This window comes from Gymnoscopelus braueri (genome assembly GCF_963280865.1).
Source record: "Gymnoscopelus braueri genome assembly, chromosome: 16".
Taxonomy (NCBI): Eukaryota; Metazoa; Chordata; class Actinopteri; order Myctophiformes; family Myctophidae; genus Gymnoscopelus; species Gymnoscopelus braueri.
This window is the reverse complement of record NC_137616.1, coordinates 46,179,886-46,204,427: the sequence shown is the minus strand read 5'-3', so window position 1 is coordinate 46,204,427 and position 24,542 is coordinate 46,179,886. Positions and strand designations below refer to the sequence as shown.

General features: G+C 40.8%; 2 protein-coding genes across 2 annotated transcripts in view; one reads left to right on the top strand and one right to left on the bottom strand.

Annotated features, from left to right (window-relative positions):
- Positions 1–341: 341 nt before the first annotated feature.
- On the top strand, positions 342–18,869 carry LOC308103018 (kyphoscoliosis peptidase-like; the record flags this gene model as incomplete). Its single annotated transcript, XM_080452870.1, has 9 exons — positions 342–378; positions 8,023–8,060; positions 8,204–8,333; positions 9,858–10,096; positions 11,471–11,585; positions 12,471–12,588; positions 13,439–13,630; positions 14,919–15,109; positions 17,527–18,869. The coding sequence occupies 9 exons, from the start codon at positions 342–344 to the stop codon at positions 18,867–18,869; spliced, it is 2,403 nt and encodes an 800-aa protein (XP_080308996.1).
- A 1,034-nt stretch (positions 18,870–19,903) lies between these two features.
- The window catches only part of LOC308103515 (uncharacterized protein), a 15,018-nt gene continuing 10,379 nt past the window's right edge, over positions 19,904–24,542 (bottom strand). Inside the window, exons 11-14 of the mRNA XM_080453513.1 lie at positions 24,313–24,469; positions 23,426–23,467; positions 22,000–22,252; positions 19,904–21,310 (exon numbers count right to left, since the gene is read on the bottom strand). Of these exons, the coding sequence (XP_080309639.1) occupies positions 21,034–21,310; positions 22,000–22,252; positions 23,426–23,467; positions 24,313–24,469 (729 nt within the window). The 3' untranslated portion in view covers positions 19,904–21,033. The remainder of the gene's footprint in view (positions 21,311–21,999; positions 22,253–23,425; positions 23,468–24,312; positions 24,470–24,542) is intronic.

The following is a 24,542-nucleotide window of genomic DNA, read 5'->3' as shown; positions in this document are numbered from 1 at the left end:
AATAATTGCTGTCTGTGGTTATACAGTATGGGCTGTGGCAATATTTTGACAAATAATAGCTCGCAGCAACGTATTGACAAAAACTTTAAAGTAGTTCATTTTTGGAACCATGAACTTAAGTTCGTAAATGTTTAATTATGAACTGAACTTAGAACTAGTTCATGTAGAAAGTGAACTTTCCCAACACTGTATCTAGGCTATAGATATGTCTGGATTATGGCGTGTCATTGTCACTGCAGCCACCACAATAACATTGTGTCAATACAACAACAACATGCAGACGCTTTCCAAACGCGCTGTAAATTCCACACTCTTTCTACACCGAATCACCTGCTACCTGCATGCCTACAGTGAGGAGCGATGACCTGGGAGTGGGAGGTAACGCTAGCTGGGAATCCCACCCTCGCTCACTTCATTTGGGAGAAAAAGAAAGCAGTCACTTTGGTGTTGGGTGTACCAGGTGCGCGCAGCCGCACACCACGTTATTAAAAACAACCTCACTGACGGGAACAGATCGATAGGCCGACAGACACAAAGAAGAATGGGAATTTTAGCTGCTGTTTGTGGTTGTAAATAGAAAGAATTACATTTCCTCCAAATCCACACAGATGAGGGAAGAAATGGTGTTGTGCCAAGAACCCCCAGAAGAGAAGATTTGAGTTAAATAATGCCAATACATTTTCAAAAATGTAAAAAAAATAGCAGATGTACAAGCTCGCAGCGCGGCACGAAGTGACTCGCTGTGAGCTTGTACATCTACATTTATTTTATAGCCAACATATAAAATATGGATAAAGGGGTTAAAATGATTTGTTGCTATATTGATATATTACATAGCTAAAATACAAAATGACACAGATGCTTTCCTGGTTTTAATGGGTTAAGTAAAGTAATGACATTCCTAGAGGTGTAGGCAGAAACATTATGTGTTCTTCCATAAATGTAACAATATAATCTTATAGTGACTTAGTTTATAACACTATAATGCAAATTACACAACTATATAGTTGTATAATGTTTTACAACTATATATATTATAATACACTATGATCCTTGAAAAACAAAAGATTATTACCCTTTATAAATATGTTTATAATGCATTATAGACATGTGCTTCATAGAAAACGTTTCAGAGATATCTTTTGTGCAAATGGAACGTTTGGCCTAAGGGTTATAGAGGGAAGGTCATTGGGTCATCAAAATCAGTTGGTTCATAAGCCAGGAAGCATGAAGAATCATAACAAACTAGAAAAAGTGCTCCTCGGAGCACAGGTCTCCGCCAGGTCAGGTACGTTATTGTGGCCTCCTGGTGGCGCTATAATAGGCCAATGTGAAAGGGGTGCCATTCCTTCTTAGGCCTTGCACGACAATCGTTCACTGCATTCATGATTTGAGGCATTTTGTTCCAAAAATGTGGTTTGCTAAATTAGACCTGCTGGTGGCGCTATAACAGGCCAATGTGAAAAGGGTGGCATTTCTTCCTCGGCCTAGTGGGAATGTGCGTGCAAAATTTCAAAGAAATCGCACACTGCGTTCATGATTTGAGGAATTTTGTTCAAAAGGGACCTATCCTGCAAAATTTGGAAGCCAATGTTAGCCAAGTAGGATGGAATATGAAATATCGGACACATCCATCTTGATCACATGACAATAGAGATACTGTGTACCGATTTGCGTGATTCTGAAGGAGTAAGAGCAAAAAATGTGTCTTACAAAACTCAGCCTCCTGGTGGTGCTCTAAAAGGCATATGTGAAAAATGTCGGGCAAAGGTTTTTCCTTGGCCTCTAGGGAGTGTGCATGCAAAGTTTCACACAGATCGGTGCAGTTATAGCTAAAAACGTGAATCGGCCTGTTATAGCGCCACCATGAGGCTGATGTGAACGTTTTCAAGTGGCATTTCTTCCTGGGCCAAGTGGGAATCTCTGTGGAAAATTTCACGGAAATCGCATGCTGCGTTGATGATTTGAGGCATTTTGTTCAAAATGAACCAATCCTGCAACTTTGGAAGCCAATTTTAGCCAATCATGATGGAATATGGAAAATCAGACAGATCCGTGTTGATCACGTGGCTATAGAGATACTGTGTACCGATTTGCGTGTTTTTTGGAAAAAATCTGTAGGAGTAATAGCAAAAATTGTGTTTTGCAAAAGTCGGCCTCATGGTGGCGCTATGACAGGCTGACCTGAAAAATGTGGGGCAGAGGTTCTGCTGTGGCATCCAGGGAGTGTGTGTGCGCAGTTTCACAGCGACCGGGCCAACGGTGGCGGAGATTAGCTGGTCGCAGACAGAAGGACGGACACACACACACACACACACACACAGACGGACACACGGACGGACGGACGGACAGGGGGAAAAACATACTCTCTCGCCATGCCTTTCGGCATGTTAGACAATTACATGGCGATCATACCAGTAGTTTTAGATATATCTGGCTTATAGTCCATGAGCCAGAGCCCCAAAATTGAGCAATTATTATCGAAAGAGTGGGCAAAACCAAACCTATATTAAATTGTTCAGAGTGTCAATACGAGTAAATAAATGTATGATAACCTCACCACAGGAGCAGCTTTTTCATGGTTATCACACATTTTGTAATTTTCCCCATACGTACATGACAGGTCAAAAAATGACAAAATTTTAAAAAGAGTTATCATAATGAAACTTCCTGAGTTGATTACTTACATGAAGACGATGATTTATCGTATTACAAGTTTTCTGAAATTGTATATTTAAATATGCAAATTAGGCATAGGAAAATATGCCCAAATTTGCATAACTTTCCAGAATCAACATTGGACAAAGCCAGAGTCAACATACTTATTTCATTTTGTTAAGATGTTGGATTCAAAGTTTTTTAACGAGGGAATATTCAATATCTGCTCAATTTTGGGGCTCTGGCTCATGGACTAAATGCCTAATTTGCATATTTAAATATACAATTTCAGAAAACTTGTAATACGATAAATCATCGTCTTCATGTAAGTAATCAACTCAGGAAGTTTCATTATTATAACTCTTTTTAAAATTTTGTCATTTTTTGACCTGTCATGTACGTATGGGGAAAATTACAAAATGTGTGATAACCATGAAAAAGCTGCTCCTGTGGTGAGGTTATCATACATTTATTTACTCGTATTGACCCTCTGAACAATTTAATATAGGTTTGGTTTTGCCCACTCTTTCGATGATAATTGCTCAATTTTGGGGCTCTGGCTCATGGACTAGGACCAGAGTGGCTGGCAGGCGGACGGACGGACGGACGGACGGACGGACGGACGGACGGACGGGCGGGCGGGCGGATAGACAGACAGACAGACAGTATAAAATAGGGCTTAAGTCGTTTATGTTTTGTATTTATACTATAAGTCTACAATGTACAGTAACTATAAAGCTGACAAATATTTGTAGTGGAGTAAAAAAAGTACAATAATTGCCTCTAGTGTAGCAGAATAGAATAAAGTATTGAAAAATGGACGTACTCAAGTAAAATAAAATTGTACAGCACTGTACAGCACTGGAGTAAATGCACTTAGCTACTGCTCGCAGGCCTGGGCAGAGAATCAAACCTCTTAACACAGATGCATTGCACTCTGACCTTCTGAACACCTGCTCCACCCTCCATTCAAAATGTGCCTGCTCCACAACTAAATATGCCCTATATGTCTTTCAGACTGTAAAACAAAATCACATTTTATGTTTGTAAATACAGCAAATAACCAAAATTAAGCTTACAATTGGTGATGGTAAAAGGGGATGGACTTACCATGGGCACTCTGTACTATTGTTCATTTTGGAGCTAATTTTGATTTAGTTTAGTCATAGTCTTTTGAATAATATATTTAGTTAATAGTTTTAGTCATACTTTAGTCATCTGAAAGTTTTAGTTTTAGTCCAGTTTTAGTCGACTAAATATCACATGATTTTAGTCGACTCTACAGTTTATTTTGTCGACAAAAATGTATTTTGGCTGGCCTTCATGGCGTCCTAATGGTTGATTTTACACTTGGTTGCATGCTGAAAATAGCCGATCTACAAGCTCACAACTACATCTGCTATTTTCAGAGCGCAACACTTGAGCGCAACCAAACAAAATGACTTGTCTTAGTTCTACTGGATCTCTTCTCCACTAGTCCCATCCCTAACATTTTAGTCTAGTTTTTATTTGTTGACGAAATGGTCAATATATTTACACTTAGTTTTAGTCATCATAGCTTTGTTTTTATTTTGTTTTTATTTCGTTTTCGTCAGTGAAAAAACATACTATGCAAAACATAATTATATTCAATTCAATTGAAACTTTATTCCAGACACACAGGGGGTCCATAGAGTACATACAACACAAAAAATAAATAATGAATGAAAAACACAAAAAGCAAGATATTAACGGTTATAAACGTTAAAAGTTATAACTTTTTACAGGGGCCAGTTTCGAATGGGTTATTGTTGATCTCATTAATGGCACAGGCCATGGTCTGGGCCCATCCTGAACCCTATAGATTGTTAAAAGTAACACACAGAATTCCACTGTAACCTTACATATATATCTTTGTAGATATATACAACCTACTACTGTATATACATAGTAATACTATGCTCCCTGTTCTCCTGCTTGCTGTTGTATTTGTGATAATTACCCAGTGCAAGTGGGCTGGGCTCCCCCTGTCGCTTGGAGGTGAAAGACAGCTCAGGGTACACAGGGCTGTAGTGGATCGGAAACAAACCACCCAGAACTAAATCCCCAGCCTGGTGGTAGGCCTACATTCTGTTGAGAAGAAGAGGAAGGTGAGGAAGACAAAGGAGAGAATGAAGAGAACAATATCAAGGTCAAGTGTATGTCTAGAGAAGCCCTCTTGACTGTCCTCCTCTGACTACCCCCCCCCCCCCCCCCCCCCCCGTTCTAAATCCATTGTCCACGTGCTACATTTTATACACAGGACTACGCCATTCACTGTACCACCTTATGCCACTATATATGTAATCTTTCACACCACCCATCTGGGCAGAGGCAGTAGAGGCAGGGCTTAACATACGTTAACAATACCTACACACACACACACACACACACACACACACACACACACACACACACGCACACACACACGCACACACACACGCACGCGCGCGCGCGGCTCACTTACAGGAAAGCTGAGGAGCAAAGTTCACACAGGTGTGTGAGGTAGATTAGGAGAAGTAGGTGTGGTGTAGAAGGAAATAAGAGTAAATACACTATATTCACATTCCATTCAGAGAACACACAGAGCCGAGGAGAAGAGGAGAAGGACCGACACATTCACTATAGGGTAAGTGTGTATATACGACACACACACACACACACACACACACACACGCACGCACACACACACACACACACACACACACACACACACACACACACACACACACACACACACACACACACACACACACACACACACACACACACACACTTAATCACTTTCTAAATATAGAACAATCTCAAATAAAACCAAAATAGCCGATCTACAAGCTCACAATGCGTTGCATCGCAAAGCTTTGTCAGCTTGCACATCATGGGCTCTTTTTCATACTTGTGTGTGACATGATGAAGAAGGGCATTAATTTGGGGGGGAAAAACAACTTTTGAAATATGGAGACACAAGGTTTCTGTCTGACAGCAACGATATACCAGAACAAATCCCTCTAGACTGGTGTTCTAATATAATGGTTCTCAAATGGGGTTCCAGGGGTCCCCAGTAAATTAGTTAGCATAGCATAAAATCAGTTTAATCACTTTAAACCCTACTGTGCTGTATTGGCAATTTGAAGATAGTTGATCTACAAGCTTGTATATTGATTATCAAAATGTTTTGGCGGTCCTTGAAAAAGTTTGAGAACGACTGTTTTAAAGAATATGATATCTATTATATCATTATTTGTATTCTTTTTTTGTCTGGATTGAATAGGCGCAAAGTAATAGGAAATGTTTGTGTACATGATCAGGAATGGTTAGGGAAGGGAAGGAGAAAAACAATGGAGGAATCAAAAAGAGACAACAATAGGTATCTACATATTTACACATACTGTAGCATATCCATCCAAACACATATACATATTTCATTTATAACAATAACATTAAACACAGAGCTCGTTGTGTATGGAAGAACGCACGTGTGCATCCGTGTTCAGTATCAGAACATTACTCTGTTTACAAGCCGGTAACCACTTCCTCTATACTATCGCTTATCTTTGTGTCTACGTCACAATACCTTAAAGGCACCTCAGCAATGTCTAGTGACTGATAGCGAACCCTAAGTATTCTAAGTCAGTGGTTCTCCAACTAGGGTACGGGGACCCCCAGGGGTCCTTGAGGAGTTACGGGTCAGTAACTCTGAGAGTGTAACAAATGGAACCAAATGGACCCTTACAGGTCTGTAACTCTGAGAGTGTACAAATGGAACCAAATGGACCCTTACAGGTCTGACACTCTGAGAGTTAGGATGTCATACATAGTGTAGATTGGGATCCTAGAGATAGAGAGAAAATTGTATCAAATGGCTTGGCCTCATGCATATTAAACAGGGGGGTTTTGAAATAAAATTACAAAAGCTGATTTAGAAGGATCAAAGTTTACAGAGGTAGATTAGAAGCAGGTGTGTTGTAGATATAAATAGGCTATAATCTGTGAGTCAGAAGCTACAGTACCTGGTATGAACCATGGCTTATATTAATTTAAACCAGTGTTTATACTTTGATAATATTTGGAATTCATCAGCTTAAAAGTCAAGTATAAAGTTATTTTCAATCTGTCCTCATGGAAACTTATCTCTCAACCTTTCCTCGTGACATACTGAATCTTAGGGGGAACAATGTACCTACAGTACCATAATATGACAGAAATGTAAATAAAGTAACAATGTAATGCAGGGGTACTGTGGATGAAACAAGTTATTTACAGGGGTGCCCTGAATGCACAGATTTGACATGAAATGCCATTTTGAGATTATTTATGTCCAGCATTGTGACATAGTTCCTAGTGAAATAGGGGCTTGGAGCATCCATGGTGATAATAATTAGAATACTACGATCTAAGCTTTAATTCACATAGTTTGTGAATCCATGTGGGTTTTCAAGTTCATGACTTGCACTTACTCTCTTATGTCGTGAGGCCAGGCTGATGTGCAATAAACACGCCTACTGTGTTGTGTGGTTTAGAGACTTTTATTTAAAGACATTTTCTGACTCCCTACATTTTTATAGTTTGCCGTGATCTTTATTTAATGTTTTTGCTTCTTTATATACATGTTTCAGATGGCCCACACAGGAGATACAGGAGACGCTGTTAGGAAACGGACTTGGTGGTCATGGGTCCAGCGGTGTTGTTGTTGTTGCAAAGCAGACGCTGAAAACAAGTCTTCAGATATCAGCTGCATTGTTCTGTCTACACGTCCGATAGGTACAAACCTTAATGAATTATTTCAATACTTGGTTGTTCCAAACGTTACACATTCTTTGAACTGACTTTACTGTGTGTTTCTTAAAGGTAGGGCAAGTGATATTCTTTAAAATAAGAGCTAAATAGCTCTATATTGTGATAGTAATCATTGCTATAGAGTGTTTGTTCAGTAACAGTGTTAAATAGCTCTACATTGTGATAGTAATCATTGCTGTATAGAGCGTTTGTTAAGTAACAGGGATCTCGCCGTCTCTCCAGCTCGTTAGTAAACAGAATAATGCATGTTCAAGTCGGGATACCAATTCTATCCAGTCAGGACAGAGAAGTTACAGGATACATAATTAGCATGTGGAATTGGAACTAATGACGCAAAGAAATAAGCAGACAAAATTGGAACTGTAAGCTGATAAATGAAGCCTTGAATTCATGGCGATTTTTTTACGGTTAGGAGACTCATCAAATTAACAAAATCTCCATGAATTCAAGCCTTCATGGGGTGTGTAGGCCTAATTGATAGATTTTTTTGGGGGGGGGCGAACTACTCCTTTAATGCGTAATATTTAAATTGTATCGTTAATCAAACAGGTCCCATCGATGATGATGGCACCAAGAAAAACGATCAGGTAATATATATATTTTATTCAACAGCATAAAACCATTGAAACATTTTGTCCATTATTTAAGCTCAAAAGAGTTGTACCGTTGTTTGTTTATTTGTTTATTATTTCCTTTTTTTAATGTTCATAACATTCCAATGGGCGATTAGAGCGTCCACCAAGCTGTTAATGCTGGATACTCTAAGGACAGTGATGAGGAAGAAGACGGATACTCTAAGGACAGTGATGAGGAAGAAGACGGCAACGCGTCAAATACCAGCAGGACTTTTCCTGCTAGAAGTGAGACTAGAAGTAAGAACATTCATGATTTCACTACTTCATCACTGGCAGAAACCTTGTATCTCTATATTTCAACAGACATTTAACCCTTTAAGACCGGATCGGACCGCATCTGTGTCATTTTAGATTTCTTTGACTATTCAAAAATAGCAGATATACAAGCTCATAGCGCGGTACCGAGTGCCGCGCTATGAGCTTGTACATCTGCTGTTTTGTGAAATATCTTGAAAATGTGTGCAATTCTTTGAATATATAAATACGTTTTTATAATACATATTTTTGAAATGGGGGCCCCATCTCAAAAATCTTGAGAAGTAACCATTTTGGACATACAAGGTTTCCACCTGACCAAAAGTTATAACAGACAACACATTCTGAGAACTGAACATAATGTGTGCAGTTATTAAAGATGTTGTAACCAGTGTGGTGCCCTCATGTTAAGTGCCCCCCTCCTCCCACTTTGCACTTAAAAAAGGGGACATTTTATGTGGCTATAAAAAAAAGAAATTATGGCACAGGAAGATGCTATTGTTGTTGGTCAAAAAGTTTGCCATTAATAATATGTCTACACTAGAAAAAAGTGTCCCTACTGTTTATTAGGGAGGTGGAAAATAATCGATTCTAAAATGCATCGCAGTGCCGCCGTGCACGATTCTGCATGGATGCAGTGACGTGACATAATGGATTATAGCCTATAAACATGTATTGTTGATTGTTCCTCCAAAAGCAACCTTGCATTACAGCTAGTTGAAGGCTGAGAGTCATTAAGTTAGAAAGTCATAAAAAGCCGCCCAGTGTTTTCAAATCTTATCATCTGAGATTTACAATGCCGTTCTACACGCTCACAATAATACATTGTGTGCTGGTAGGTCTGCACCATAGAGCAGTGGTTCTCAAACCTTTTCCTGTCAAGGCCCCCCAAAATGATATGTATGTGGCTGCGGACCCCCACCTGAAAATATGATGTGCCAGAGTGCCGTGCTATGATTTGTAGATCTGCTATTTTTTAATATATATTTAAAATATGGATAAAGGGGTTAAAATGATTGTTACGCCATATTAACTTATTTAGCTGGAAACCCCCTGGTACCCCGCCAAGGTCCCCCTGGGGGTCCCTGGACCCCACTTTGAGAACCAATGCCATAGAGGGCTAGGGTTGTCTGCACAGTCTGCTATTTAGAAAGCCAAAAGGGTCGTATTTCATGCTTCACGTCTACCGGCCGATGGCACGGGTCCATTTGTTTTTTTGTACACTCAGAGTTAAATGAACACTGAGGTTTTTACTGTATATTCTGAAGAGTCTCAACCTTTTCTGGATCAGGGCCCACATGAATTCAAAAGTATTCGCGGCCCACAGGTTGAGAATCACACGCAAAATCACATTAGTTTTGTCTCACACAAGTAGTGAAAATAGCTGATATACAGGCTCACCGCATTGCAACGCACTTTTTGAGATGATCCTGTATATATAAGGGGAAAAAATCCTGCTTCTTGATTATTCAGTGAACCTATATGAGCATGCAGCCCCAGCCAAGAGGCGGCTGTCCTCGGACAGCGCAGCGAAGAGCGACGCTGTGGTGAAGAAGAGTGCGGTGAGGAAGGAAACGGAGGTAGACGGTGCAGTGCAGAGGTCTGACAGCCGGCGGGGACAGAGGACGACAACCCCAGCAGTGGCAGCTAGGAGGAGGCGTCGAAAAGACCTGTTCACAAGCACAGAGGTTTTCCACAGGGTGGACGCGCATGCCATCAGCGCAGGGGCTGAGGTGAGGGACACGCATTCACTCACACACACACACACACACACACACACACACACACACACACACACACACACACACACACACACACACACACACACACACACACACACCATAGACAGTAAATATTATGGACAACGTTACGGCCATAAGCTCTACAGATCGTAAATGAAGCCTATTTTTCAACGATTTCAAATCCGCCATCTTTCTATATCCCATGCACTCGGAAATGAATTACCCGATGACCCCAGGCTACAACACTGATGATACGTCCCAGTTGCATCCATGTGATTTATTTTATTTATTTATTATACAAAGAAATTAATGACATATTTAATAATTTTACACTTTGAAAACATTTTTTTTATATAAATAATTTAAACTTTTTTTGATATTTGAAAATACATGACATTTTTTCAACTTGGAAACGATTATGATGATTATGCAAATGTAATAGCGATTATCTCAAATAACTGTGATTAGACGATCATGTAGCCATATAATTGTGACAGGCCTAGTGAGGAAGCCCAAATGAGTGGACGTAGCCCATCCTTTCTATGGGAATGTACCTCCCCCTTGTGGCCTCCTGATAGATTCAAATATTAAAGAACACAAATATTTCAGTACCTTCAAAACAACAAGTAATCATTTTAAAACTCACACTGTATACAGGGTAGAACATGATCAATGCAGATTATGTAGCTGCATTGCTTCAAAAACTGATCTTTTTCTTCTGGTGTCTCGTTCTGCATGAGTAAATAAGTAATCTTTATTTATAAAGAGCCTTTCAAAACATAGTTACAAAGTGCTGTACTATGAATCCCATTAAAACAATGACAGTTAAAACTATAAACTATATATTCAACAACATTCCGCTTCTACCCCAGATTTGAACTCGGTTTCCTTCGCAAGTGCTGACATTTTTACCATTGAGCTAATAGAGCCTGCCTGCTTGCTCAGGGGATAAATTTAATCTTGACCATCAGATTAACATTCATGTCAGATCCTGTGTCTAGGTGAGACATGACCTTTGACACGATCTAAATGTCTCAATAGAAGAGAAGGGAGACCAAATACAACCACCCAATTATATAAGTTATATTGTATTAACATACTCTACCATACAGACTGGACACAATTACATTTTATAAATGTTTTTATTTATTAAAAAGTTCTGCTTTAATGGTGTACTATTATTTCTTATTTTGTGTGAATGTGCGTGCACGCACATGTCTGTCTGGTGTGCATGTGCTTGTGTGCATGTTGGTGTGTGTGTGTGTGTGTGTGTGTGTGTGTGTGTGTGTGTGTGTGTGTGTGTGTGTGTGTGTGTGTGTGTGTGTGTGTGTGTGTGTGTGTGTGTGTGTGTGTGTATGTGCCCAGCTGAAGCAGCAGTGTGTGTATGACGTGAAAAGGATAACACAGAGCATCACACAGGGAACCAGAACAGAGCTGGAGACACTGCGTGCCATCTGGGTGTGGCTGTGCCACTACATAGGTGGGTAATGTTCACTACATCACTGGTTCCCAAACTGGGGGTCGGGACCCCCAGAGGGGTCTCCAAATTATGTTGGGGGTCCCCAAAGGATAAGCTTAATGAGCAACATTGTTTTCTCACTCAACGGTTAACACTTATATACACTTATATATACACAGTATACGTGTATACAGGGTATCTGCACATTTATAAAGTTACAATTTCATGACTTTTAAGAACCTTTTTAATTGGCCAAATTGGCCAAATTGTCAATTATTTCTTAGGAAGGGGCAAACATTGTGAAAATAGCCGATCTAAAAGCGAACAACGCCTCACAAGGTGGTTTGGTGTATAGTGGAAAAAGGAGCAAACCAAGTACAGAGCCAAATGTCAAGTTTACTAAGTATTGATGGTTTAAAGTGGTTGAAAAACATTAATTAACACAACACTGATGATAGAGCTGTCAAACAAGTCTATGAAAGCTATCTATGAAATCTAAGAAAAAGTTTAATCTGCAACACAATTTTACACAATAGGTAGTGGGGGGTCCCTGCTTCATCTCTCTCAGATAAGGGTCCTTGGCCTGAAAAACTTGAGTTACTAGTTACTTTGTAGATTTTGATTATTATTACAAAACATACATTAAACTCTTCAGCCCTATACAGTTCGGCCATTTGAAAATAGCCAATCTACAAGCTCACAATGCGTCGCGAAGCGACGCATTGCGAGCTTGTAGATCTGCTATTTTCAAAAGATTTGTATACATTTGAAAACTTGTACTTTTACTCAAGTCAATTTCGGATTACCAGATTAACAGAGTGTTACTTGTAACAGAGTGTTTCTACATTGCAGTATTGATACTTTTACTGAAGTTAAACATGTGAGTACTTTTCCCACCACTGATAGAGTATGATGTCAGCGGGTACCTGGGCGAGTCAGAGAAGCTGTGTTCTCCAGAGGAGGTGATAGCAGCAGGCAGAGGGGTCTGCTGTGGATACTCCAGCCTCTGTCTGCACATGTGCAGGTAAACTCACCTGGAAACAAACTTATTAGAGTTTTACACTTTTTATTAGTTTTGATTTTTTATTTCATTTTGACTTTACGGTTTCAATTTAGTTCCAATTAGTTAGTTTGGTTTACTTTGTATTCTGTGAAAATGCTTCTTTTTAGTTACGTTAAGTTTGTTGTAGTTTATAGTTTTAGAGGTAGTTTTAGTTTTTTATTGTAATATGGTCTAGTCAGGGGCAAGATTCAAAAAGGTCAGACAAATTGCCATAATAGCATATCTACAAACCCACAAACGTGCTTGTAGATTTGTTATCTTTGCTATCTTTTTAAGATTTTTGACAAAGGCTAAATCTAAGGCCATAGTTTTAGCTAGTTTTGTAAACACACAAAACAGTTTTTTTTTCTTTTTTTCATTTTCATTTATTATTTTAGTTTCCAATTATTGTTTTAGTTATTTCGTTAAAGGACCACTTCATCCATTTTCAACATAAGTTTATATAAATGGTCATTATAATATGGAACCATTTACTTCTACTCAGTGTGTCTGAGGAGGGCTGTGGACACTTCTGAAACCCTACCAGGATTCCAAGCTAATAGATGCTGCAGGCTTTCTCTTCCTGGAAAGTTAGCATGCTATAATAGAAGCCATTGTTCTCGCATTAATAAAAATAAAAATAAACTGCCTACCGAGGATGTCACTGGTAGGCGGGTTTCTGAACTGTCCACAGCCCTCTCTTCTGAGACAGTGTGAATATGGTAGACAGAAAAATTATGCTAAACTAATAAAATACTAATGAAACTAAATAACCTTGCAACCAACACAAAGACAAATGACCTCTGACCTGTCACCTGTCGTCCCCTCACAGGGAGGTGGGGATAGGGTGCCAGGAGGTGTCAGGACACAGTAAAGGCGTTGGACACCGGCAGGGCCAGAGCCTGAGGAATGCAAAGTCTGACCACGCCTGGAACGTTGTGCTGCTGGGTGGACAGTGGTTCCTCATAGACGCCTGCTGGGGTGCAGGGACAATAGACATGGAGCGCAAGAGCTTTAACAAAAGGTGACAACACTCTTTTATATTGTCGCTGTCGGGTGGACACCGTGGATGTCCAATACTGTTCCTTTTTTTTAATATATAGTGAAAATAGCCAATCTATAAGCTCATGCTAATGTCAAGGAGAGGCAAACATCTAAAGATCTACATACATACAGTATGAACCAGCAGGTACAGTATGTACATGAGGTTAGACGTAACGTGCATATGGTTAGACACAAAGGTGGTAAGACATCAGTAGGTTCACATAGCAGTAGGTATGCAAAATTACCAACAAATTACTTACAAGTTTTACTTAAAAATAGATAGTAAGATGCATCGAAATGATATAATGATATTGCATGAGCATTGATCAGGTTGTTTTGCTCAAATCTGTGAGCTGTGAACCAGGGCTTGGTAGAGGTAGAGACAGCTATTGTTTTATGGCCTGGAGTGTGCGGGAACCTCTACCAGTATTGAGAATTGTTTTGCTTTGGACCAATTATGAGTTTGCTATGAGAGGAAAGTCTATCTTTGTGCCTTGCTGATGTATGATGTGTTACAGCGCTAATTGAATACGCACATTCAGTTTGTCGCTGCTGCTGGACACAGAGTAACAGTTCTAAAGAATAAAAGTCTGTTTGAGAGTTTCAATTCTGCTAAAATATTACACAGGAGTCCATATATTATTAGCAAGGATGTCCACGCCAGTTTCTTGTGTTACCATCAATGAAAGTGATGAAAGATAGTTTGCGCAAGCTGATTCACGTTGATACAGTGACGGAACAACTCAAAGCCGGGCCGGGAGGCACAGCACAGTGATCAGGCCCTGCGCGCGGGTGCGTGGGTGCACATCCCATTTTGCGGGTTTTCGGCAGATTCGGTCACTTTTTGGGGGGCTTTTTGTCACTTTATTTTGGTTTTAGGGTTAGGGTAGGGTTAGGTTAGGGTTATGTTGTTTAATTCTTATTTTTGCCTGATTTTACCGATTTATTATCTGACGGCCCGGGCCCTCCTGGGTCGCGGGCCCGGAGGCAGCCGCCTCCCTGGCCTCCCCGGACGCTCCGCCACTGCGTTGATACTGTATGTGCACTAACAAAGTATACCAACTGATCACAACATTTGGTGTTCAAGTTAATGTTATGCAGTAGTTGCTGTGTGGGTCCAATATCTTGATGGTAAAGAACATGTCATTACATCTGTACTTCTTACAGATGGCCTAAGTGCTGTTTTAGCCATCACTGACGGATAAAACAAAATGAAACCAGCGCTGTGCTCATTCTGAACCCAGCCTTGTGCCTCTGTTCCCTTCCAGGTTTGATGACTTCTATTTCCTGACGGAGCCAGAGGAGTTCATCGACTCCCACTTCCCTCTAGAGGAGAGATGGCAGCTTTTAGAGCCACCGATGCCCCTGGAGGAGTTTGAGAAGAGGGTGCAAAGGACCTCAGCCTTCTACACCATGGGCCTCAGCCGCCTCCAACCCAAACACTACAAAGTAGTCACAGGTGAAGGATTCCATTTGAAAACACAGAGAGCTTCTTGTAACTGGAGTGGGATTAACCAACGCAAAATAGATTTGGTGTAGAGGGAAAAACCAAGTACAGTGCAACTCAGGTCCGTTTTAGTAGGGATCCAAGTAGTCAATAAACCTTTCACCCCCCAACATGTTGTAATTAATTAGATACAAAAATATATCTTATGTTTAGATGAATGACTGACTTTTTTAGTCAGGCAATTAGATTTGAATCGCTGTTTGGACTCTTAAGCCCATTAAATTGACCCAGCAGATGAAGTTTCATCTTGCCTGATTTACATCCAACAGTATATTAACTACAATTTACAGTAGCAATTCAGGCTTATCCAGAGCGACTTACAATAAGCAAGGTAAACACATACATCAGATGCATAGAGACAGTGTAGGTCAGAAGTGGGTTGCGCACATTCAGTTTGTCGCTGATGTTGGACACAGAGTAACAGTTCTAAAGAACTTTAAACCACAGAAAAGTGGTACAGGTGGTACAACGTTTCGGCCACTCTTGGCCTGCGTCACGTGACAGGATTTGTGACCCACCTACTTCTTCTGCCCTGTGTTATTGGGTTACTTTTCCCCCCTTTTTTCCCTTTTTTGGGCGGTGTAGCCGCCCCTATAAGTGAGGTTGGGACACCTCATTAGTACACCCTTCGCTGTACTGTGATTGGCTCATAATTAGTACACCCCTAGCATTAGTACACCCCTAGCTGTACTGTGATTGGCTGACTCTATTGGCTGACTCTATTCAGCACTGTGATTGGCTAGCGAGACAGATGATGAAATCAATAACCTATAAATAAGACTATGCACTTAAAAAAAAAAACTTTTTTTTAAAGTGAGCTTCCATCACTGTGATGACCACTGTGATGACCACACCGCCCACTTCACACTAGGTGTGAGTTCTTTTGGCTTTTTATGCCTTTATTGATAGGGAACAGTAGACTGACAGGAAATGGGGGGAGAGAGATAAGGAGTGACACGCAGCAAAGGTTGTGGGGATGAGGAGTCGAATCCTCAACGCACTGCTAGGCTGGATTGGCAGACTAGGTGCATTGGCACACTAGGTGCCCGGACCGCTACACACAATTTACAATTTCTATGATTTATTTAAATTTTTTAAATACTACAGTGCTTGAAACTGGCAAATGCTCAAAGAGCACAAAGAGTAAGCTACATTGTAAAATAACATGGTGATAAAGGACAAAATAAAGGTACCTTAAGGGGCACATTAAAGATGGAGTGCCATGATATTTTTCAACCCTAAAACCTGATCATAAGGTATTATTATTATGTAAGGATTTTTTTCAACAAAAAAAAAGTGTACAGTAAGTGTTAAAATGTTGTTTTTATGTAGACACACCCACCAGTGCATTAAGTATACCTGGTTCTCACCTTAGCACCTCCTCCACCACCTTAGCACCACCCACCTGTCCTAGTCCCTCCTCCTCCTCATGCCCACACCTGTTGTGTTATGATAATGAGGGGGAGGGTATGGGCTTTGTGATGTCACTAAAGCGCTGTTTCTCTATTTGCACGTTTGACCCTCAAGGTTTCAGCCTCCAGGAAGAAACTCCAAATAGTCAGAGAAGACATAAAACACCATAAAAACACCACCGGGGGGCTTAATGAAGTTCTATCAACCTCATAGACACATGAAAAACAGAAAAAGTGCAAAAACATGGCACCACCTCTTTAAAGTACAAGGAGGCAACAATACACAGTGGAGTACATTCAGTACAAATGATCATTGTAGGAATCCAAACAACAGTCTGGTCAAAAACCAGTAAAGTCATTGCAAAGGAAGACAAGCAAAGTCCAGCTTTTTGACTGAATGTACTCCACTGTGTATTGCTGCCCCCTTGTACTTCAGCTAGAAATTCGTCCCGAACCTCTAGAGTTCGACGCCTACGCGCCACTGCCGATGTGACAGATATGGCCATATACTGTATGGAGATGTGTGTGTCTGTCAGTCCTTGTCCCTTTAATGGCCATATATGGAGATCTCTGTATTTGTCAGTACTTGTCCCTTTTATTCCCTTTGGGTTATGCTATATATATATATATATATATATATATATATATATATATATATATATATATATATATATATATATATATATATATATATATATATAAATGTTCAGGAAGGTTTTCCAAAGGTACACACACTGTATGCAGTATATCCTTAAGTTCAAAAGATTCTTAAAAGTATTAGGTGAGCTAAAGTCAGGATCTGGACTGCTGTCACATATTTATCGCCTATGTTTCTTAACATTCCACAGTGCAAAACAAAGAAAACTAATTAGAAATCTATCTTTTAAAATAATCTTAAAGGATCAATTCTTACCGGTGAACAATCGTTAACAAATCACGTTTGGTTGTTTTCCCCAGTTGACGGTGAGGCCAACGTGTCCGTGGGCTTCTCCAGGCCCATGAAGTTCACCTACGAGATCAGTCAGCACCAGAACCAGCACAAACACTCCAACAACTCCTCCTCCAGCTTAAACTCCTCCGGATTCCTCACTTTCTCTGACCGTAGCATGAATTTGCAAATACGTCCTCCCTCAAGTGGCACATATGATGTGCAGGTCTTCGCCAGCCTTGAACTGGCAGCCACCACTCTCAGCTTGGTCTGTTCCTTCACCGTAGAGTGCCCCACCCCCAGAGCCAGGGAGGCGATCCCCGACAACCCCTTTAGTTCCTGGGGCCTGCAGCCCACGGCGGGGTCCCTGGGGGTAGCAGGGAGCGGACAAAGGAGCGAACTAGCCGAGGTGAAGGCGGGGGTGTTTGAGCTGGTGTTAAACACCTCTAGGTCCCTGACGGTGTCGGGTGAGCTGGTGCATCCGCAACTGGAACCTGCAGTGGCCGAGCGCTGCCTGGCCACCCAGATCCAACCCCACCGCCTCACCTGTCACGTGCTCTGCCCCTTGCGTGGCTTCTACCGCCTGTCCTTGTTCGTAGGGGACTACAATGATGCCAAAAACGCCGGGGCCGAGTTGCAGAACGCCGCTAACTACCTGTTGCATTGCGAGGGGAAGGTGGTTGGCCCGGACGAGCTTTTCCCCCCTAACCTGTCCTCCTCGTGCGGTCCAGGGACGTGCGCGGAGGAGGCAGGGCTGTCCAAGTTCAGCCACACGGAGGCTTTCATTAGCACGCAGCAGGGGAAATGTGACATCACCTTCCACAACCAGCAAGAGCTGGAAATTCTCGCCGAGCTGGAACGGGACGAGAACGAGACGGGAACGACCTCCCGCCTCGAACGCCACATCTTCATCACCTACGCCGACAGAAAGGTGACGGTTAGCGTCAGCCTGCCAAAGCCAGGCGTCTACCGGCTGGCGCTGTACGCCAAGACGACTCCCGAAGGGAATAATTTCAGCCCCGTGTGTGACTTTGTCGTGAGGAACAGCTGCACTCGGCCGGGGCCTCCGTTCCCGTACGTCTACTCCGACTGGGGTAAAGGCTGCCAGCTCCTGGAGCCTCGCTCGGGGCTCCTGGAGCCTCTGTCCCGGGTGCGCTTCAGGGTCAGGGTGCCCGGGGCGCGCAGGGTGAGCGTCATTGCGGAGGACGGAGGGCGGACCGAGCTGAAGCCGAGCAACAACGGAGTGTGGGAGGCGGACGTGTCCACAGGGAGGGCGCCGCAGAAGCTGGAGCTGGCCGCGTCGTCTGAGGAATCGGGTAGCATGGCCGTTATGATGACCTTCAACGTCACGCGACAGGAGAAGGAAGAGTGAGACTCAATGTTAATGATGAAGATGACTGATGTCATTAGGCCTGTTATTTCTCACATGTCGCGATTTCACACATTTTGAGCTTGTAGTGTACGTAGCTCTGCTATTTCCAATTTCTTTTAATTAATTATTTTTGTATAAAATGATTAAATATGTCCTATTTTGGCCATAACACATTATTTATTGTTAGTATTCTTTTTTATATTTAAGTTATTTCTGCCCATATCTGCCCAGTGCAATTTTTGTTTACAAAGCCTAAAAGGCACACATGAATGTACTTTTTATGTTTTATGGATGGCTTAAACCAAATTTGTAATCATGGGTAATTATGTAGTTGTCACTGGCAGGCCTGGCTTATCCAGGTGCTGAAGCACAGGGCACCGGAATTTAGAAGCAGCGGCTGCTAAAGGAGCGCTTCACTGTTGAAACGTGACGGTGAAGCGTCATTTTTTTCCGCGCTGCACCCCCCCGCTGACAAAACGGTCCTGGGGGGCACGAAACCAGGTACAAGCACCGGGCACCACGAAGGCTTCTCATATTTTACTGTAATTGTTCTGTCTCCTGTACGATGTTTACTTGTCTTTTACTGTATTGGTATGTCTGTTTTTGTATGGATAGTTATATCACCACTTTTTAACAGCCTGTTCAGGGATTACAGATGAAAATTAGCTTTTGGCTAACTCTGGCTCATTTACATGTATGTGAAAAGTGACATGTTGATTAATGTGCACTGTCCCTGGTAAATAAATAAATCAATACAATAAATTCACCTAATAGAATGTGCATTACATTTGTTTTGTTCAGACGTTGATACTTATAGCATTCTTTAGTGGCAATGATAGGCCAGGCCAGGGTGAATACATTAGCAGTCAGAGTTGTTTGATGTTTTTCATTAATTCATAGTTTTACACCTTGATATCAAACAGCTGATTGTAATGAAAGTAGTTACTGTTGAAATGACAACCATGATCAATGAGCTGTGGCCATATTGTCATGAGAATACGAGGTACTATCAAAATCAATACACAACAATGACAGACTTTCAAGAAGCAATTTATTAAACAATTATATGTCTATATAAACTATTGAAATATGAAGAATGGAATAATATTTGGTTAATATGCAATGAATACAGAATGATGTGATGAATTAACGAAAGAATGATCTAACGATGAAAGAATAGATAACAACAATGAATGAACGTTATACAATTAAGCAGTATTATACTTGATGGTGTGCTTTACTGTCATTATTGACACAACATTGATGTTGTAAGGAATGAGGGGCTCTGTATGACTTGTATCACCCTCGATTGTAATATTATAATTATACAACAAAGGTACCATCCACATCTAAATGTATTCAACTTCCTCTGAAAATTAAAACACCTTTGTTAATGTTATCTCAGTTAACCTGGAAATACATGGGGTATGACTGATTTAGTCCCTGTTGCAGTAACCAGACAACTTGAGCTAATGAGTTAGAGATCAATGAGTGACAACCCCCCCCCCTCAAATTATTATTGTTATTTAGGTTAAGATGTCAACTACAAAAAAGCCACTATAGCAGTGGGAAATTGCTTAAGAGGAAGGGGTACATAACCAAATATAAAACAAATGTAGTTTTCTTAATGCTCTGGGACCCCTGACTAGATAAACATAATATGTGGACATTCTGAACAAGTAACCGACATTTTGGATGCACATCTGTTTTACATAAATTAGGCAACAAGTATGGATTCTAGGGATTTGTGCAACAAGTATTTCCACTTACTTTTAAAATGACCCAAGTAGTAAAACACTTTATAGCACATGTTGAGCTATAAGGGTAAACCTTGTCAGAAAAAAGATTGTGAGTACATAAAAGCCATTTGAAATTCTTAATGTAGTATTAAAAGAAACCAAAATGTTATTTTGCTGCAGAAAAGTAAAAATATTTGCGACCATGCATTATGCTTATGGCTATCCCACTTTTCCTTAAAGTAACACTTGGAGACAGCTGCAAAGCTGCAAACTGCATGATTGATGCCTTATAGACATGACTAAGGGAAAAAATGAACCTTGAGAATCAATATTATGATCATAAATAATAGTTTAAATTGCTGCATGGTCGACTGGCTGTGCACATCCCTAATGAATACGAGGAATGAATGAGTATGGCATAAATATCATAATGTCACACAAATTTCTTTCTTTTTCTTCTTAGCTGCCTCTTGTTCTTCTGTCTCTTGTGCCGCTGTCACCCGTTGACTCGTCTCTGCCTCTTGTTCCGCTGTCACCCGTTGACTCGTCTCTGCCTCTTGTTCCGCTGTCACCCGTTGACTCGTCTCTGCCTCTTGTTCCGCTGTCACCCGTTGACTCGTCTCTGCCTCTTGTTCCGCTGTCACCCGTTGACTCGTCTCTGCGTCTTGTTCCTCTGTCAATGGTGCTGGCAGTGCTCCCGTCCTGCACATGTAGATAAAAAAAATCCAACAGATGTGTAAACTGATGAACCAATTGGTGCACAGGTGATAACTGCTCTTGGTAATGAAACCGCTTGGGAATCAGAAGTTTCCTGGTTGAACCCACAGGCCCCTTCAGTTAGTGTTGAAGTCCAGTGGTGGAAAGTAACTAAGTACATGTACTCAAGTACACGTACTTAAGTAAAAAAAATTACATTTTTACTTAACTGGAGTATTTTCTATTTTCAATACTTTTACTTCTACTCCACTACATCTCAGAGGCAAATATTGTACTTTTTACTCAACTGCAATTATTTGAAAACTTATGTTACTAGTTACTTTGTAGATTTGTATTAAAAACATGCATTAACCACTTCATTCCTATATACTTCTGACGCGTTGTGAGCTTGTAGATCTGCCTTGCATGGTTTCTCTGCCATCGTTGTATGAATGGGTGTGAATGGGTGAATGTAACGCACATTGTAAAGTGCTGCATTAAGCTTAATAAAAAGTGTGTCATTGGACCAATGGTACTTTTGAATAAATTGCGATGGAAAATGTCATGGCACCATATAATTGCACCATATAGGCCTACCATGTAATGAAATCATCATCGTCCGAAAAAGTACATTATCTTGTACTAATACAATGTTGGCTTAAAATTGTAATTGCGTTGAAATCACAATTACTTACAGATCATCTAGAAGAAACTTCTCGTCTGTCGTAAGCCATTTATAGAAAATGCCTTTGGCTTTTGGCCCAGCGGAATCCAGGAGTTCCATGAGTTTCCTCATCTTCTTCTGACGGGTGGGCTCAGACATCACATCACTTCGGCCCTCATGGGTGATGACACCCTCTTGACGGAGCAGATCCAGTATGGGTTCAACCATTTTCACTCTCTGAATCAGGTGAAGCCGGTTTTGATCGACAAAGTCACTCGCCCACACTGTGTGCAAAACAGATTGAAACAAATCGAGATCTTTATCAATATTCTATGTTTAAACTTGGAAAGACTTTGCATCCCCCAGTTACTAGACTATTAGAAAGTGTTTGAGTCATACCAGTTGCTGGTTTCTACAAGTTTCATAATCATTGAATAAACAGTAAGCGTTAGAGTGTAAAAATATATGAATGATAATTGGAAAGCTATCTTGTGAATGGAATCTTAGATGTGTTTCAATATGCCATAGGATATGAACATGACCCTGTGTTGAAAAGGAACCAAGTAGGTCACAGCCAGGATATGAAGCACTTAAAAACAATTAAGCATTAACTGACAAACTTAACGTGTTGTCATTAAGATCCGGCGATCGGCCCCTCAATTCTTACACTTAAAGGAGAATTTTGGACTAAAGTTTTCTTACCTTTTCTATGACGTTTTTTCTACTGTACCATTCATCCTAAGATATCATAACGTCATAGAAAAGGTAAGAAAACTTTAGTCCAAAATTCTCCTTTAATGTTCCATTCCCTGGGACCTGCATTAGTCCTGGATATGCTATAGCATTTAGCTGTAGCATTGGTGGTGATTTAAATATAAGATGAATTATTTGTACTGTTATATTATTTGTACAGTAATTTGATCGGTTCTAGTATAGTCACTAGCCTTTCTCAGCCGGTTGTTTTACTCAGGCTAATCCATGCCGTACGTGGCTAAAGTGGAGCTACGGTGGAGTTCCAGATGCATAGTTCCCGGTGTCTGGGACACCGGACGCCACAAAATGTAGGCCTATGTTACTTACGTTAATTGCATAACCCCAGATACATAAAAAAAAAAAAACGGTTTTCTGATAATATGACTGAGGTGTCTCACCTCTTCTGTCTACTTCTGTTAACTAGTTAGCAGCAGAGCTGGCTCTGGTTAGCAGTATTAGTGAGCAGCAGCTAGCTTCCCCCTGTTAGGTCACGCAAACCTCATTTGCATAATTTTGCAATGGCTGTCTTGGGTGATTTGAGTTTATAAACTTCAAAGATGCCTATGTATTTTCCTATAATTATGGTAACAATTATGATATATATTTAGATAGGCCTGTACAGTATTTAGGGGGTATTAAAGAGATGTGTGTTGTTACTTTTACAAGGTACATTTGCTGGTGCTTACTGTTTAGACAGCACTCACCTGGGATCGATGCAGACAGGATAGATGCTCCTTTGGATTGTGCTGTAAGAAATAAAACATTGATCAAATGAAATGGAACGCAAGCATGTCAGATAATATGGCTAGTTACTGTGAATTGGAAAAAGATTGTAACATCACTGTAACAATGAGCCGGTAGCTATTGTTGGTACTGAATCTGTTGCAGGGGTTGCTTAGCTGCAATTTGTCCAAATGTGATGCTTACAGAAGTGAAACACAACTATTCTACAGTTAATTTTAGAGAGTAGTAGACTCAACATCTGGTTTGGGGCTCACTAGGGGTCCAAATGGACCCTTACTGCTCTGTAACACTGAGAGTGTACAAATTGGATATTTTTTATCCCTTTGGGACCCAAATCTGCACTGTAAAATGATCTGTGTTAATTTAACTCTGAGAGTGAACAAATGGTACCAAATGGACCATTTTGGGTCCATTTGATTCCATTTGTACACTCTCAGAGTTACAGACCATTTGGGCCCCTGTTGGTCGCTGGACATGACATTGAGAACCAGTGTACTAGATGGACAACATACAGTATACGTATATACAGCGTATCTGCACATTTCTAAAGGTACAATTTAAGGACTTTTTAGACCTTTTTAATACCAAATTGGCCAAAATTGAAAATAGCCGATCTACAAGCTCAAGATCTACAAGTTGTAAGCTTGTAGTTCGGCTATTTTCACAATATTCATCTGTGGAACTGAGTCAAACTAAATGTAATGCCTACAATTCCAAGTGCTTGTCAGGGCGGGGGGTCCCCAGTTCAAATATGATTATTTTTGGGGGTCACGGCCTGAAAGGTTTGGATACGATTGCCCTACACTACATAACATAGTTCAATTAAACCAAATAACTCTGCCCATACCTTCCAATGGGCAATGTCTTCCAAGGACAATGCTTCGCCCCCAGACTGATTCTTTCTCAGGTCCCAGTAATTCCAATTGCACATCATCTGCTCTGAGATCCATTTCCACCTCAAATGTTGCATGGCAATTATCAGGTTTTAACTCGAATGCAGCATCCTGAAAACAGATACAACCGTATTACTAATGTTTTGTGTTGCTGTAGTACTGGTAGTAGTGGTTGTAGTAGCAG